We start from the raw sequence: 15,024 nt of genomic DNA on the forward strand, positions 1-15,024 counted from the left end.
AGGGGAAACTGGGTGTAGAATATATGGAAACTCTGTATTCTCTCTATATTTTTTCTTTAAATTAAAAAAATAAAGTATGTTTGTTTGTTTGTTTATTTCCAAGTGGCATAACTGGGTTAAGCTCTCCACTGGGTCTCGTTAGTGGCAAGATGGGTCTGGGTTCATGGGTGCGGGGTCTGAGCCAGCTCAGCTGCCATAAGGATCTCTGCCTGCCTGTGGCTCGAGGCCTTCTCATGTTTTTACCACCAACTGGAGGGACTGAGCAGAGCTGGGAGGCAGGCCTTTATCCCACTCGCCCCTCTGTCTCTCCCCAGAGCAGTGGCTGGTGTGTGGTGGGTGCCCATTAACGTGGCACGTGGACAGGTAACGTGGGCTTGGTGGCTGTTTTCTTCTCTGGGCCGCCTCCTCCTCCTGCTCTGTAGTGAAAGCGCAAGGCTTCTTCCAACTCTGACTCTTGGCCATTGCTTCTCTCTGGGCTTCCTGGAGACCCACAGCCCCTCCCCTTCTGGGCCATGTTCCTCCTGTAGTGTCCATTTAGTGGTCACTCCTGCACTTCTGAGCAGTTCCCCAAGAAGGAGTAGGGCCACCCTGCCTGTAACCCTGGATTTTGTTGGGAAGAACTCAGGTTTCTGCGTGCTACACTCTCCCAGGCTTCAGCTGATGATGCTGGCACCCTGGGAGCTGGCTCTGGACGCGTGGTGCTGTGAAGGTGGGGCCCAGGCCTCTCCCTGTCCTCTTCCCCCAGCTGGGTTGCAGGCTCAGAAAAGTAAGGGGAACCGACACCGGGTGGCGCCAGAGCCCAGCAGGCCTTCCCACTCTGGGGATGGAAGTGGCGGAAACCGGCCTGGATGCTGACAGCTGGTGGTCATCGGGTTCTCCCCACCCGCCTGTTCACTGTTGTGACCGTCCTCCTCCTTCTCCCTCACACAGTCCCCCTCGGAGCACCCCCAGAGCGGCCGCCACCAGTAGAACCCATCCTCCTTGTTGCTTTGGTGGTGGGTTCCCCAGGATACTCTTAGTAACACAGTATTTCTTTTTAAGTAACCTTTTTAAAAAAAATTATAAATGTAATGTTCTTTGCAGAAAATGTGTGTGTTTGCCAAGGAAGTGTAACAAGTAAGCCATCAATACAGACTGTAACTGCGATCTCTAATACCCCTTGCCGGAGACCATGCCCGTTAGCATCCTTGTGTGTTTTCTTGGTCTTCTTCTCTTTGGTCTTGTACTTGTGAGCTCAGTCAGACATAGTCCTGTCCATCCTCCCTGTCTTGCTCACTTGCTCTCAGTGGTTTAATGCTGTCCCCATGTTTTCCCACACAGGGCACAGCTTGGGCTATGGCTTTGTGAACTATGTGACTGCCAAGGATGCAGAGAGAGCAATAAACACGCTGAACGGCTTGCGGCTCCAGTCGAAAACCATAAAGGTAAAGAGCTGCGATCACCATCTCACTCGCTCCTGGCTGTGCCGAGCCCTGGCCTGGGTGAGGGACCCCCTTCCCTCACCATCAGCGTCACGACACCATTAGCACCGTCGCTCCTCAGAGGCCTGGTGCTTTCAGGGCATCAGGGGACCTCCTGTCTGCTCAGGATTGAGGCATTGTGTGTCAGAGGTGTGTTGGGTGGTGCCATCCCAGGCCTTACACCTGTGGCTCTTGGCCTCCTCAGCCCCACCAGTGAAAGCAGGGTCCTGACAGAGGATGCTTACACAGGGACGGCCCCCTTTGCAGGCCTCCCCCCCTGCTTCTGCTGGCTGAGGGGCTCCATCGTCCCTCCCGCCTCACTGCCCTGTCACAGCCAGTTGCAGTCCTTCTCTCACCAGTTCATTCAGCGTTCATTTGGCAAATGTCTGAGTGCATACTATGTGCCAAGCAGTGAGCAAAACAAAGCCTGTGCCCCTGTGGAGCTGGGGTGTGTGTGTGTGCGTGCGCGTGCGCGTGCGTGCGTGTGCACACGTACAGTAAAAAATATGAAAGCCACGTGTTGCAGAGGTAAGTGTCACGGAGTCACATGGTGGCACCAGTGTGTTCTGCGAAGAGGCTTCATGTTGACTTGCAGGAGTGAGGGAGCCATGCACACGACCTGGGAGAGCCTTAGGCAGATCGGCACCAGTGTCCTTGGTGTCTGTGGTAGCCTCTGGGATGAGTTGGTGTGTCCTCCATGTCTCAGGACAGCTTCCCCAACCTCCCCTCACCTCTCAGCCTGCCACCGCTGACCTCTCCCTCCTTCCCCAGCCTGCAGCCCCACCTCCTTGCTACCACATGTGTCTTCAGGCTCCGCCTACCCTGGGCCTGCCTTGGGTTTTCCAGACCTTGGCTCCTTTCCAAGCCCTCCTGTAGGACACGCCTCCTCCCCCACCCCAGGCCAGACCCTGACCCACCTTCCTGCAGCCGTCCCCCAGAGCTGTGTCTGCCGCCCCGCGCCCGCCGGTGTGGCCAGTCTCCCTCGACCTGAAGCGACTTGGAATGAGCTTGTCCTCTTGAGCCTTTGTGTCTGCGAGACCCTCACGGGCTGGAAGCCCGAGGTCTGGGGCTTGGCAGGTGGAGCACCTCCCGAGGGCTGTGGCCGTCCAGGCCTCCCCGAGCTGGGGGTCACTGAACCTTTAGTGGTCGTTGGCCTGCGGGAACATCACCCAAGTCTGCCTTTGTCTTCACACGGGGTTCTCCCTGAGGACGTGTCTGTGTCCACATTTCCCCTTTTTATAAGGACATGAGTCATTGATTTGGGGCCATCTTTCTGCGCTTCGGCCTCATTTTCCCTAACTGCATCCTATTTCCAAATGAGGTCTTGGAGCTGGACTCCAAGGCACGCCCGCTGCCTTGTTGCACACCTGTTGCATGTGGGGTTCCGCAGGGAAGTCTTCAATTCCGACTTGATCCTCAACTTGACAATGGCTAAAGAGAAAAGGAAAGCTCTAGTTGGTATCGAGGTCCTTGAAGACACCTGTGTTGAAAGGAATTGAAGTGTATTTGGCTCTGAAAGCATTTCCTCTTTATCAAGGGACAGTCTTGAACACGTCAGTGGCGGCCTTCCCGCTGCTTCCCTGGCACCGGTTTGGAAATGTTCTTTTCCACAGTGTCCTTCACCAAAAGCTGAGGGCAGACCCCAAATGCAACCTATTCCCAACAGATCTGCCAGTGGCCAGACAGAATGGTCTGGAGAAAGCACAGAACAGCCTCAGCCATGCTGCCTAAAATATGATGCCTGACAAACAGTTGGAGAGCAGCAGTTTGAGGAGGGTGTTCTGTGGATCTGGTCAATGTGGGTCCAGGTGGCAGTGGGAAAGCTGACCTGCTCTGGAAGCCAGGAGCATGGCCAGGCCACCCTGATCACAGAGGCCCTGTGGGCCACGGTGGCCTCTTTCTCCGGGGACAGTGCTGCATCTGGCCCAGGCCTCAAACACATCATTAAGTGGCCCCAAAGTGCCTGCACCACAGGCCTCACCAAGGTGCCTCAGGCCTGGATGCACCTCAGGGAAGCTTCCAGGGACTGTCAGCTTGTACTGTACTGCCTCTTGGAAGCCACTAGCTCCTGACAGGACCCAGTGCCCTGGCGTGTCCTCCTGATCAGCGTCACTTTCTGTTCCACTCACCTTTGAGCTCACCTCCGTGGTCCCCGCCTCCTCTTCAGGTGGAGCTGGGCTGTGACTACACCACCAGTTTCTCCTGTCATTTGCCATCTTTCCGTGGCACTGCTGTCTGCTTCACAGGCAAAGGCGATGTCTGTCGTCTCCTTTTCTGGAATGTCATAGGTGCTCATCCAATGTTTGGGAGTCCGCAAGCACACGCGTGAAGGGGCGTGCGCGTGCGTGTGTGTGTGTGTGTGTTCTGGGTGTGTAGAACTATACCTGCCCTTCCTGGAGGCCTGAGCGCTGTGAGGACACTCCTGTTGTCTGTGCCCTTGTGCCTCCCGGTGGCACGTGAGAGGTCATGTTCACTCCTGTGTTGTGGTATCAGGCTCCTTGCTGCATCGGTTTTGTGACCCTGAGAGAACATTCTGCACAGGTCTGAGCCCCACCCTTCCAGAGCACGTGGTTCTCTGCCTCCTCCTCCTCTGTCTGCAGCCTCCTGACTCGGCTCTGACTGCCTTGGGTGTGATTGAGTTCTGTCCCCCAGGCTGCCCCTTTGCGGGCAGAAGGGCTTTGTCCTAGCTGCTCCCTCCTAGCAGGGGCCTGGCCTTGGCTCCATCGCTTCTGGGCCTGCAGGATCCACACAGCTGTCACCCCAACCTGGGAAAGCACCAAAGATCTTTCCTTGCCATTGGCCCCAACACACACACCATTCTCCCTAAGCCACTGCAGAAGTTCCTTTTAGCTTTCCTTCAGTTTTGCAAAGCATAAAGCCAAAAAACACGTGTGGGCTTGTGTGGGCTCCCCCAGGCCTCGGGCCCTGTCTGGGCTCCCTGCTGGCAAGCTTGCCTGCTGGCAGTTGGGTGTCACAGTCCCAGCAAAACCCAGCACTCACTGCCTTGCCCTGGGCTCCTCACAGAAAGGACCAGGTCGTGTTCTCAGCCCTGCTCGTTGTCCAGAGAGGCCTAAGGCCGTTGAGGGGGTGGAACAAGCAGCCTGGGTTGGGTCTGCCCTGCTGCCGACCAGCTTTGGGCCCTGAGTCTCTCGACTATGGAACAGGGGTAACGTCTGCCTCATCAGGGTGCCCAAGAGGAGCTGCCAGCACGGGCTGCCACCAGTGATGAGTGCTCACGTGACCTCCTACCAGAGGGTTGACTTCTCACTTGAAAACGTAACACCCTCCCTCGATGCTTTGGCCACACACCTGCCCTAACCCCAGCCAGCGGTTTTGTTTTCAAGGTGTCGTATGCCCGCCCGAGCTCAGAGGTCATCAAAGATGCCAACTTGTACATCAGCGGGCTCCCGAGGACCATGACCCAGAAGGACGTGGAGGACATGTTCTCTCGGTTCGGGCGCATCATCAACTCCCGGGTCCTCGTGGATCAGACCACAGGTACGGCGGGCAGCCCTGGACGCCGGGAGGCTGTCCTCCGGGCCGGGGGCCAGGGCTCCCAGGGAAGACAGGTCGCTGTTTGACGGTAAATGCCGTGAGTGATTCCTCCAGTGAGGACAGAATCAGTCTGAGGATGCTGGCTTTTGTTTTATGCGGCTGGGCAGGTAAAATGACATAAAAGTAGCTCTTGACAGAGAATGTGAGGCCAACCTTTTATGGTGAAAACACTGAGAGATTCTGGCCCTTCTCGCAGGTAGCCACGTGGCCCGGCTGGGTCTACCGAGTGGCCATTCTTACTGCCAACGGTGGTGTGTGGCGTAAGACAGTCTTTACTCCAGGTCCAGAGTCCCCATCTTTCACTGCCCCAGAGCTCCAAGGGTGACTGTTTCTGAGGAGCCGTTCCTTGGTCTTCATGACCCAGCTGCCCCCCTGGGGCAACACATTCACAGCCCAGAGGGCTCCAGGGCAGCAAATTCCTCTCGCTGGCCATCCTGGCCCCTTTGCCAGGCCCTCTGGGGTCATCTCAGTTCAGGACGTGGCAGCTTGGGCTCTGGGCTTTACGTGAAGCAGTCAGGCACCGCTGAGCCCCACACCCACCTTCCTGAGAGCAACCCCAGCGGGTGAGCAGTGGCTGGGCTCCACTGTCGCCGTTCGTCCACCTGCCCTGCTGGCGTAGGGCCTGGCTCCGTGCGGGGAGCAGTGAGCTGGGACCGCCCTGCTTGTGGGCCACTCAGCTCTGCTCTCAGCAGGAGTAGGGATGTGCTGACAGACTAGAAAGGAAGGCTGCTGCTCCTGGAGCTCAGCGGAGCCAACGGAATTGTCTGCAGTTGACTTTAATGTTCTTCGGCACAGAGCGTGTTCACCACTCACTTGGCTGAGGTACTAAAACAAACACTGGCAGGTGGGCCTCAGGCAGTCATAGCTCTGAGGTGACCTCCCTTCTGAGAGACCAGCGGCTCCCGGAGACTGCAGAGCAGACACAGAGCAGGCGGGCAGGGCCTTCCCGGCCCGTGACAGGTGGGGTGGAGGTGCACGCATTCCCCTGCATTTTCCTGCACCCTGCCCTGAGCTGTGTGCTTTGGGGCCGGCGGTCTTGTCACTCGCTCTCCCCTCTCCCGCCCCAGCTGTGGAAGCTCAGCTTGGGGTGTGCAGGCCCCGCCTGCCGGCCAGGTTGCAGTCCTGGACAGGGGCCCAGCCTGGAGAGGAGTGGACAGCCCAAAGCCCCCAGGGGCCTGAGGAGGAGTCTGGTCCCCCAGTGCGAGTTTCTGGCCTTTGATGGCAGCTCTGGGTACCCCACAGCCTGGTGCAGATGCCCACTCCGACAGCAGGCTGTGCTGAGGGGACATGGACTCCACCCATCCGACCTCCTTCATTCTGCCCCTTGGCTCTGGGGCAGGGGGTGGGTGTGAGGCCCAGATGCTGTATACTTGATATAACCCCGTCTCTGCTCCAGAAGGCCTTCCTGTGGCCCCTGAAGTCCCCTTTACTTACCTTCAAGTGTTTGTTGAGAGAGTCATGCAGTTGGCTGGTCAGCATGTGTATTTCTTCCCAGCCCCACCAGCATAGGAGCGTCTGGGGGCGCTGCCCGGGACCCAGAGCAGGGCCCATGTTCCGTATCCTCAGCCCTGCTTTTCCTGATCCCATGTGGACAGCCGTGCCTCTGCTCATCTGTCCAGCCCAGCACTGCTGAGCAGGGCCCGACTCTCTCTCATTGGAGGCCACCCAGCTCGAGACCACACCCCAGGCTTTCATCCCCACCATGCCGAGGGAGGTCACTCCAGACAGCTTCCAAACGGACAGCCCATTTGCTGGGGATTTTGCCCCCTTTCCCTCTGCAGGGCTGGTGTCTCCTAGAGTTTGGAGGCACCTCAGGGTTTCCTCTTGGTCTTGGCCTTGAACTCAGGGTTGTGCCCTCAGGCCTCCCCGCCAGTGTCTGCCACTTCAGCAGTTGGACAGCCCCCCCACCGCCTCCCATGTCTCTCTGTCTTTAGGATCTTTGCAAGAGGACAAAAGGAGAAGCTATGAGGGGGTCCCAGGGGTTCCCTCCTCTTCACAGCCCTCCCCTAGCCCAGGAACTGGAGTAGGATGGTGAGCCCCTGGGACTGTGAGCCTCCCTTCCCTCCCTCTGCTCCAGAGGACCACCTGCCCAGGGCTCCTCTGCTGGGGCAGAGGGTGCTCGTTGCTGGGACCCCATGCAACCTGGGCGGCCGGGGCAGAGAGTGGCGTGGCAAGCAAGTTTGCGTGTCAGGTTTGCCTTCATATGCCCTGCTTTCTAGGGTTAGAGAAGTGGGGAAGCACGTAAAAAACCTTAACCTTCTGAGCTGGCCAAACTTTTATTTTTTTTAATTTCTTTGTTTCTTTATACATTTTAATTGTGAACTTCATGGTTTTTTCATCTGGAGATTGTGCCATTTATTGGTCTCTGCTCTTAATTCTAAAAACACTAAAGGAAAAAATCCCCACAGAGCCATCTTCAAAAAGTATACATTCATCAAATCATTGAGTGAGTTTATATCCCCTCACTGTAAATAACACTCTTTCTCTTATTCAGGTTTTCTCCGTTTCACTTGGGCAATTTTCCTCTGATAGTCATTTTATTGAACCAAACAGGGAAACCACGTTTGCACACACTCTCTCTTTCTGCTTGATCACAAGGTCTTTATAGATAGAGTAGAACTGTGTCCTGCAGGCAGCTCCCAGATGCCTGCCTGCAGTTAGATTTCATTCAGGTTCTCATCTGTCTAAGCCATCGTTCATGCCGTTTAAGAGTAAATAAAAACTGTGTATGCTGAGTTCGTGTTTTCAGGTGTCCCTTCTGAACTGAAATTTTAAAATGAGCTCGGCTCTAGAATTTTCCTGGCACACATGTGAATTGCTGGGTGTGATCTCACTAATGTGTCTCTCGCTGTGTCAATTTAAAGTTCATGTTTAAACAGTCATGGAGCCAGTGTGGGGGCAGCCTTGAGGCCACTGGAAGCCACTGTGGGGCCTCCCAGGGTGCTGTGCTGGGGGCGTTTCCCAGTTGGAGAGCTGGGGGTTGTGCCTTTAGGACTCAGCTGGGGTGTCCGCAGTATGTCACAGTTGTAAAGGAAGAGCCCTGGCCCAGGGGCCCCTGCCTGCTATCTGCCTGTTCAAATGGGGCCCATAGTGTTGCGTCCAAGTCAGGACAGAGTGTGGGATTCTAGGCCCAGAGGGGGTGGACCGTGCCTTGTAGTGACACTTATCTCTGCACCCAGTGTGCCCACGTCTCTCCATGTCCCTCTGAGGCCTGGGGGCCAGCTGGGGGACCCTAACCCTGTGCCCACCCTGGGGACAGTTGGTGGGACCTGTGGGAAATGGCGAAGCAAGGTGTTGGGGCCTGGGAGCTGACTGGGGGATGTTCCGCCTGCTCACACTGCTAGTGGCCCAAGGCCCTGGATGTTCTGCTCTGATGACTGTCATTCACCATGTGCTGAAAGCCTTTATCTAGAGAAGAAAGTGCGACTTAGGATAGCCTGTGACTGGCAGTGGAGGAAGAGTGTCCAGGGTCGGGCCATCTGCTGCAGCCTCCCTGACCGGGCCTCCAGCCCAGTCACATCACCCCAACACTGGCTGTCAGCTGTCACCTCTCTGCTACACCTCGATATTCACACTTGACCCCTATTTCTTCTCCCTAGGTGTTCCTTCACCCCCACCCCACCCCATTCCTCGACTTTTTCAAGGGACGAAGGCCCCCATCATTCCTCCCAGGCTCAGAATGTGGACAGATCAGGGACAGAGGGCAGAGGGTGGCTGAGCCCCCTCCCACCTGTTTTGCTCAGGTCTCGCACTCGTGCCGGGCTGACCCAACCCTGCTTTCAGCACTGGGCCTTGGACTCAGGCAGCTTGGTCCTGGGCATATTCTAGCTCTGTCAAGGGATGGGGTTACAGCGAGATCCAGGGCTTGCCTTCAGGTGGCTCAGTCCAAGCAGTAAGAGAAGGTGCCCTCCTGAGGCAGCTGGCGCCCGTGATGGGGAGCCCTGGCCCTTCCTATGCAGGTACGGAGTGGGCCCCAGGCAGGGACCCTTATGCTGCTGGGGAGTCTGTGGGTGGGTGTCAGCTCCGTTGTGTGTGCCTGGGGAGTCTTCTGGGAAAAGAGCCAGTGACCTTAGTAGATTCTGAGGGCGATTTGGGGTCCACAGGAGGGCCCAGGACCTCACAGTGGGATATCCAACAGGTCAGTGAGTTGGTGGTGGCCACCCAGAGCCTTCAGGGTGAGGCTTGCTTACTAGAACTCCACGCCCTTCCTGGATGAAGGAGGCTGAGCCGGGCACTGAGCAAGCAGGCGTGTGGTCAGGCCGGCTGGGAAGGCAACAGGCTGGGAAGGCCTGGCTGGGGTGCGAGGCCAATGGCCGGGCTGGCCGTGGGAGGGAGTGTCTCCTGGCCCAGAGAGAATTCCGCGTTGCCCGCCCACTCCTCAGCACACTGTGCACCACACTGTGGTGGCCCCTGGTGTCAGAGTAGTGGTGGCGTTTAATCTCCTGTAACGTAGCTTCCTTTAAGAAGGAGGTTTGGGTGTCTGGAACGTCCGTCACCAAAATACCTTTGGCACGAAGACTGTGGAGTTGTTGCTTCAACTCAGAAGAAAGTCTGAAACCTTAAGCTTTTACTAGTCATTGTTTTTTTTAATTTGTTCATGTTTCCATTATTTAGGTTTAATTTTTGTTTATCTCATTAACCAAGCATCCAGTTTGAACCACAGTTGACTGACTGACTTGACTTTTGCTTTTCAGTTTTAAAAATCCTTACATTGTTTTCCCCCTAACTCCATCTTTGTTGGTTTGTTAAAAAGGTTTGTCCAGAGGGGTTGCGTTTATCCGGTTTGACAAACGGTCGGAAGCAGAAGAGGCAATTACCAGTTTCAATGGTCATAAACCCCCAGGTTCCTCCGAGCCCATTACAGTGAAGTTCGCAGCCAATCCCAACCAGAACAAAAACGTGGCGCTGCTCTCCCAGCTGTACCACTCACCGGCTAGACGGTTCGGAGGCCCCGTGCACCACCAGGCGCAGAGATTCAGGTGGGTCAAGAGGGCAGCGCTCTCACCTACGCAGCCTCTTCCCACCACGGCTCAAGGTGCCCCTTCCAGTTGTGCGTGGCCCTGCTGGCTGGGTGACCACGTGCAATGGAAACTGCTGGGCACACAGGGATGCTCACATCAGAAAGTTGCATTTCATGTCTCCATGCCCCCCACCTCCATCAAAAAGGTATCTGTATGAAGGCTGTTGCTTCCCAATCCCCTTTGTCTTTAATTGGAATTTGAAAAGATGGTGCAGATCCAACCAGCTCCTGGCAGAGTGAGTGTGCAGCGCTCCAGCGTGCAGTTTCTAGTGGCAGGTGGGTGGACCCGTGAGTTGAAAAGATCCTCCGAAGTCTGGGAGAGGAAAGATGCAGCCTTAGGTGTGCTTAATGCGAGAGCCGTTCTTCCTGAGTCTTCCACAGGTTTTAGACTTTTGATCAGCAGCCCCAAGGCAAACCTTTCTTCTCCATCTACCCCATGAGTCATTTGGTGTCTGACTATCATATTACATGCCTTCGGTTTAAAAGCCCTGTCCTAGAGGTGAACCATTTCCTCGCCTCCCTTAGTCTTTCCATACTGAAAATGATTCTAGTAGCCAGGATCTCATAGAACAGAGGTGATTAGAGCCAGTAACTTGAGCTCTAAACTCAGGTATGTTCTCACCTCATGGATAGCTGAGATCCCAGTTTAGGAGCCATTCTGTTTTGTTTCTGTCAGAACCTCAAGAAGTGTCATGAGGGCTCATCTCGGGTGCACTGAGGACTTTTCTCTGTGATTTTCAGATTTCCCATCTTTTTTAAAGCAGTGAGCTTGGGTAAAACCCTGCTCATTTCCACAGATGCCGTTTTTCAAGGTCTCGTTTTCATAGTCCAGTAATTCAGAGTTCTCAGCTTGGCTTGTGTTCCACAGCTGGCTTTTCTGGTTTAAAGACAAAGGCAGAGGAAGCATTTTTGGATAGAAGTGAGCTAAATTCAGTTTTGAAAGTCAGGTAGCACAGTCGGCATCACTGCTAATCGTGGGGGATGTGTGGACGGCCAAGTCCAGTGAGTTCTCCAGTCCCCTCTGGGAAACCAAGGTTGGAGAAGAAAAGATGGAGCCCAGAGGGGCAAGAGAGGAGCGTGACCCCCAGCGATGGGAGGAAGGAAGGGGCGGGAGGGAAGACTCGCCACCAGAAGGCAGACTAAGATATGGACAGGGGTAAGAAAGACCCAGAAGAGGAGAGTTTGCAGTAAGTTCTTATCACATCGAGAGAAGCCCCCAAATTAAGGAAGGGTCAGTTCTCCTTTTGTACCATTGGAGTAAAGAGTAGGGGGTGGGTTTCATGATGGCGGAAACGAAAGAAATCAGCTCCAGCAAGCAGGAGAAAACTCACAGTAATGGATACGAGTGAGAATCGTGTCAGTAAGAGACAGTAAAAGGTCACCTCAGGCTATTCTCAGTATAACATGTACGTAAAGATTTGGTTCATGATAACTTGGGTCCAGATGGTACAAAACTTGGAGGAAATGAGGTCCTTTTAAAAATCAGACTCCAGTTCTCACTGAAAACCAGCTCATACAGATACTTGGGTCCCTTTTCCCACCCCCATTTCAGTGATCCTGTGGTCTCACCACTAACGGGCCACCTGAGTTGCTCAATCAATTCAGTCATCGGGTGTGGGCTGTTTAAAATTATTCTCACAAATTCAAAATCATGGCTGGTAATGTGTCTTGATTCCTCTGTCCCTGCATTGACAAAAACCGTTGGCTTAGTGGGTAGCACTTCGGGGGCTGGTCCCTCCTCTCTCATGTTTGTCTAGAGAGTGAATCTGTGCAGTGGCACTTGAAGGCACCCCACTTACCCCCGGATCACACCCACAGCCCAAAGCCAGATTTTATTTTGGAGTAGGTAATACTTCTCCCATTATATCGTGTGGCTTCAGAGGTGCTGTATCGTGCTCAAGTATTCTTAAATTGACCCTGTGACCATTCCTCTTTAATTTGTGAAATACCTAGAGGGCCACGTGGCTTCAATAACATTTCATCATTCCCCTTCATCCTTACTGCAATGGCTACCGTTTGTAGAAGGCTTATTTTTGACATAACTAAAAGTGTCGCTTTGGAAAGGGCCCTGCGTTTTTGGTAAAGCTTGATGAACTTGCCGTTCCCAGCCATCGGTTTGGCCCTGAGCCTCCAGGGATATTAAGGCTGTCCAGAGCTGTGGGAAGGAACTCCCTGTGCCCTGTGCCCTTCACAGGAGTGTGCTGTATCCAGACACTGCTGGGCTGTGAACCCTCGGAGAGGGTCATGACAAGGGCTGTGTACAAAATTCAGGGAAAGAAAAGAAAAAAATTCGGCCCCTCCCCTACACACCGACATAGAGTATGAGGGAAGAGTTTCCTCCAAGGAGAGCTGAGGGTGTAACAGCACCTAGGAGGACCCGGAGAAGCTTCCATCACTTAAAATGTGGGATGTACAAGTGTGACTCAGTGGGACCTCCCCACACACACAGGGAGGGATGGAGGGAGCAGCTGGTCAGAGGCCACCACAGGCCATCTCTCCAAGGGAAGTGAGTGGAGGCCTGACCACCTACAGGCAGCCAGTGTCTCCCTGTGAGCCGGGAGTCCATGCCCTCCCTCCGCCACCGTAGTGAATTCCTCTCAGTTAAAAAAACTCCTGCTTGTGACCGATGGGGGTGTGCCGGCCCCAGGCACCTCACCTGGGCCCCCGCTGACCTTGACCTGAATGCTGTGCTCTCTGTTTGCTAGGTTCTCCCCTATGGGTGTAGATCACATGAGTGGGCTTTCTGGTGTCAATGTCCCGGGCAACGCTTCTTCGGGCTGGTGCATCTTCATCTACAACCTTGGTCAAGATGCCGATGAGGGAATCCTCTGGCAGATGTTTGGCCCCTTTGGTGCGGTTACCAATGTGAAAGTGATTCGCGACTTCAACACCAACAAGTGCAAAGGCTTTGGCTTTGTGACCATGACAAACTATGAAGAGGCCGCAATGGCCATAGCAAGTCTGAACGGCTACCGCCTGGGGGACAAAATCTTACAGGTTTCCTTCAAAACCAACAAGTCCCACAAATAACTCGCTCATGCTTTTTTTGTACGGAATAGATAATTAAGAGTGAAAGAAGTTGAAACTTTTTTGTTAGTGTACAACTCATTTTGCGCCAATTTTCACAAGTGTTTGTCTTAGTCTAAATGAGAAGTGAAAAGGTTTTTATACTCTGGGATGCAACCGACATGTTCAAATGTTTGAAATCCCACAATGTTAGACCAATTTTAAGTTTCTTAAGTTATTTCCTTTAAAATATATATTAAACAGAAGTCTCAGTAGACCGCGTTGCCTGACCAGTCCCTCGGGACGGTGGTGAGACTGAAGCAGGCTTTCACTTCTGAGACTGACACGCGTCTCATTCGATGTCTCCACAACTGGATAGAAATAAACAAAACGAGATATGACCTTTTAGTTTTAGTTTGGAAACTAAAGATGTTAGACAGATGCTGAGTGTGCGTTTGCTCGCCTGCTTCAACATTTTAAGCGATTTCTGCTTTGATTGACAGGAAATTGCTTTCCCAGGCAGGTCCCATTGCCGCCTCCTGCTCGCTCAGCTGAGGGGCCCTGGCAACGGTGGCCCGTCTGCCTTGGTGACCCGAGGTGGGGGGCCCGGGCCAGGCCCTCCAGAGGACGCAAGTGGGTTCCCGTAAGCCCAGGCGCCAATGGGAACGGACCAAAGAGTTTCAGGGAAACTCCAGTGTATTCCAGAGTCAGATCTCAGCTCCAGGCACGCCTGAAGATGTGTTGCTCCTCTGACTTCCCGAATTTCTGTCCACACATTGCATGCACGGTGCCCCACACATCAGATTCTGTTGTTCACAATCATTTCTCCAGTTTCCAAGAGCATTGAACACGGCTCGAATGCGTTAAGATAGCTCTGTTTTTTAATGCCCAGAAACATTTGAGCATTGTATTTCTCGCATCCCTTCTCGTGAGCGCTAGACTTTCTTCTATTTTAGTCGGGTTTTGTTTTGAAACTTTGCTTTCGTATGAACACTCAGCAGAAAAGTTACTTACTTCCTGCCAGTTATCTGTTAACAACAACAACAAAAACCCTTTGATTTGTAGTTTTAAAGATTAACCCTCCAAGTTCTCTTCATAACTGCCTTGACATTTGGGTTGTTCTGTTAATTTTCTTTTGCTTTTTTTGTGTTTTTTGTTTGTTTTTACTTTTGCATTTAAGACCATTAAATTTGATTTTGTTTTGCTCAAATTTTGTTTTGTTTTTTATTTTACCTTTTCTTTCTTTTTGGCTAGGTAAGGTACAGACGGCCCAGCCTTCAGGGAGGATTTATAAGATCTTAAGAAACAGATGTACTTGCCTCACGACAGAGCTGTGACGTGGGCCTGTGCAGTCACAGATGGTGTTGTTGACAGCAGGGAGCCAGCAGAGAGAGTATGAGGGAGGCCTGAGAAGTCAGCGGGCAGGGCCAGGTCTCCAGGCCGCTCCTCAGGAGCGCACTCTGATTTTTAGAAATAATAAGTGTATGAGGGAATCAAAACAGGATAGCTTAGTACCAGCAGCTTTTAACCTCGACGCGAGACTGAAACATGGAACGATAGGCAAGTTGTAGTTACTGATGTCATGGAATTGTGGCATTATTTATCTATTTATCTATCTATTTATTTATTTAAGTGGCCTTCACCAGAGCAGCACAGTGTCCCAAGAGGCCCCTGGGCCTGTCCCCACCCCGTTTCCCTCCTACTTCATTGAGAGGCTGCCAGCTGCTTGCATTACCCTCCCAAATGTAAGATGTTGCCATATTTTTCTCTCACAAAAGGCCAACCAAGTTCATACCTTGAGGCCTGGTCTCATAAGTTGGCTGAGTGCCAGGGGAGATCCCCTCCCTCCAGCAGAATTTTCCAGATGCTAAGTCAAAGCCAGCTTATGTGCCTTCTCCTGGAACCAAGGCTCGTTTGCCTGGATTTGACACAAAGAAGGTCCCTGCTCTGCCCCAGAGTGCTCTTCACCCCGGGACTGGGATG

General features: G+C 53.4%; 1 protein-coding gene across 2 annotated transcripts in view; it reads left to right on the forward strand.

Moving 5' to 3' along the window:
• Nucleotides 1-14,251, forward strand: part of ELAVL1 (ELAV like RNA binding protein 1) — a 33,755-nt gene extending 19,504 nt beyond the window's left edge. For both annotated transcript variants that reach the window (XM_074350881.1, XM_010966819.3), the window contains exons 3-6: nt 1,321-1,424; nt 4,805-4,958; nt 9,769-9,994; nt 12,741-14,251. In XM_074350881.1, the coding sequence (XP_074206982.1) occupies nt 1,321-1,424; nt 4,805-4,958; nt 9,769-9,994; nt 12,741-13,065 (809 nt within the window). In that variant the 3' untranslated portion in view covers nt 13,066-14,251. The remainder of the gene's footprint in view (nt 1-1,320; nt 1,425-4,804; nt 4,959-9,768; nt 9,995-12,740) is intronic.
• The last annotated feature ends 773 nt before the right edge of the window (nt 14,252-15,024 follow it).

The sequence above is a fragment of the Camelus bactrianus genome, chromosome 22 (assembly GCF_048773025.1).
Source record: "Camelus bactrianus isolate YW-2024 breed Bactrian camel chromosome 22, ASM4877302v1, whole genome shotgun sequence".
NCBI classification, from domain to species: domain Eukaryota; kingdom Metazoa; phylum Chordata; class Mammalia; order Artiodactyla; family Camelidae; genus Camelus; species Camelus bactrianus.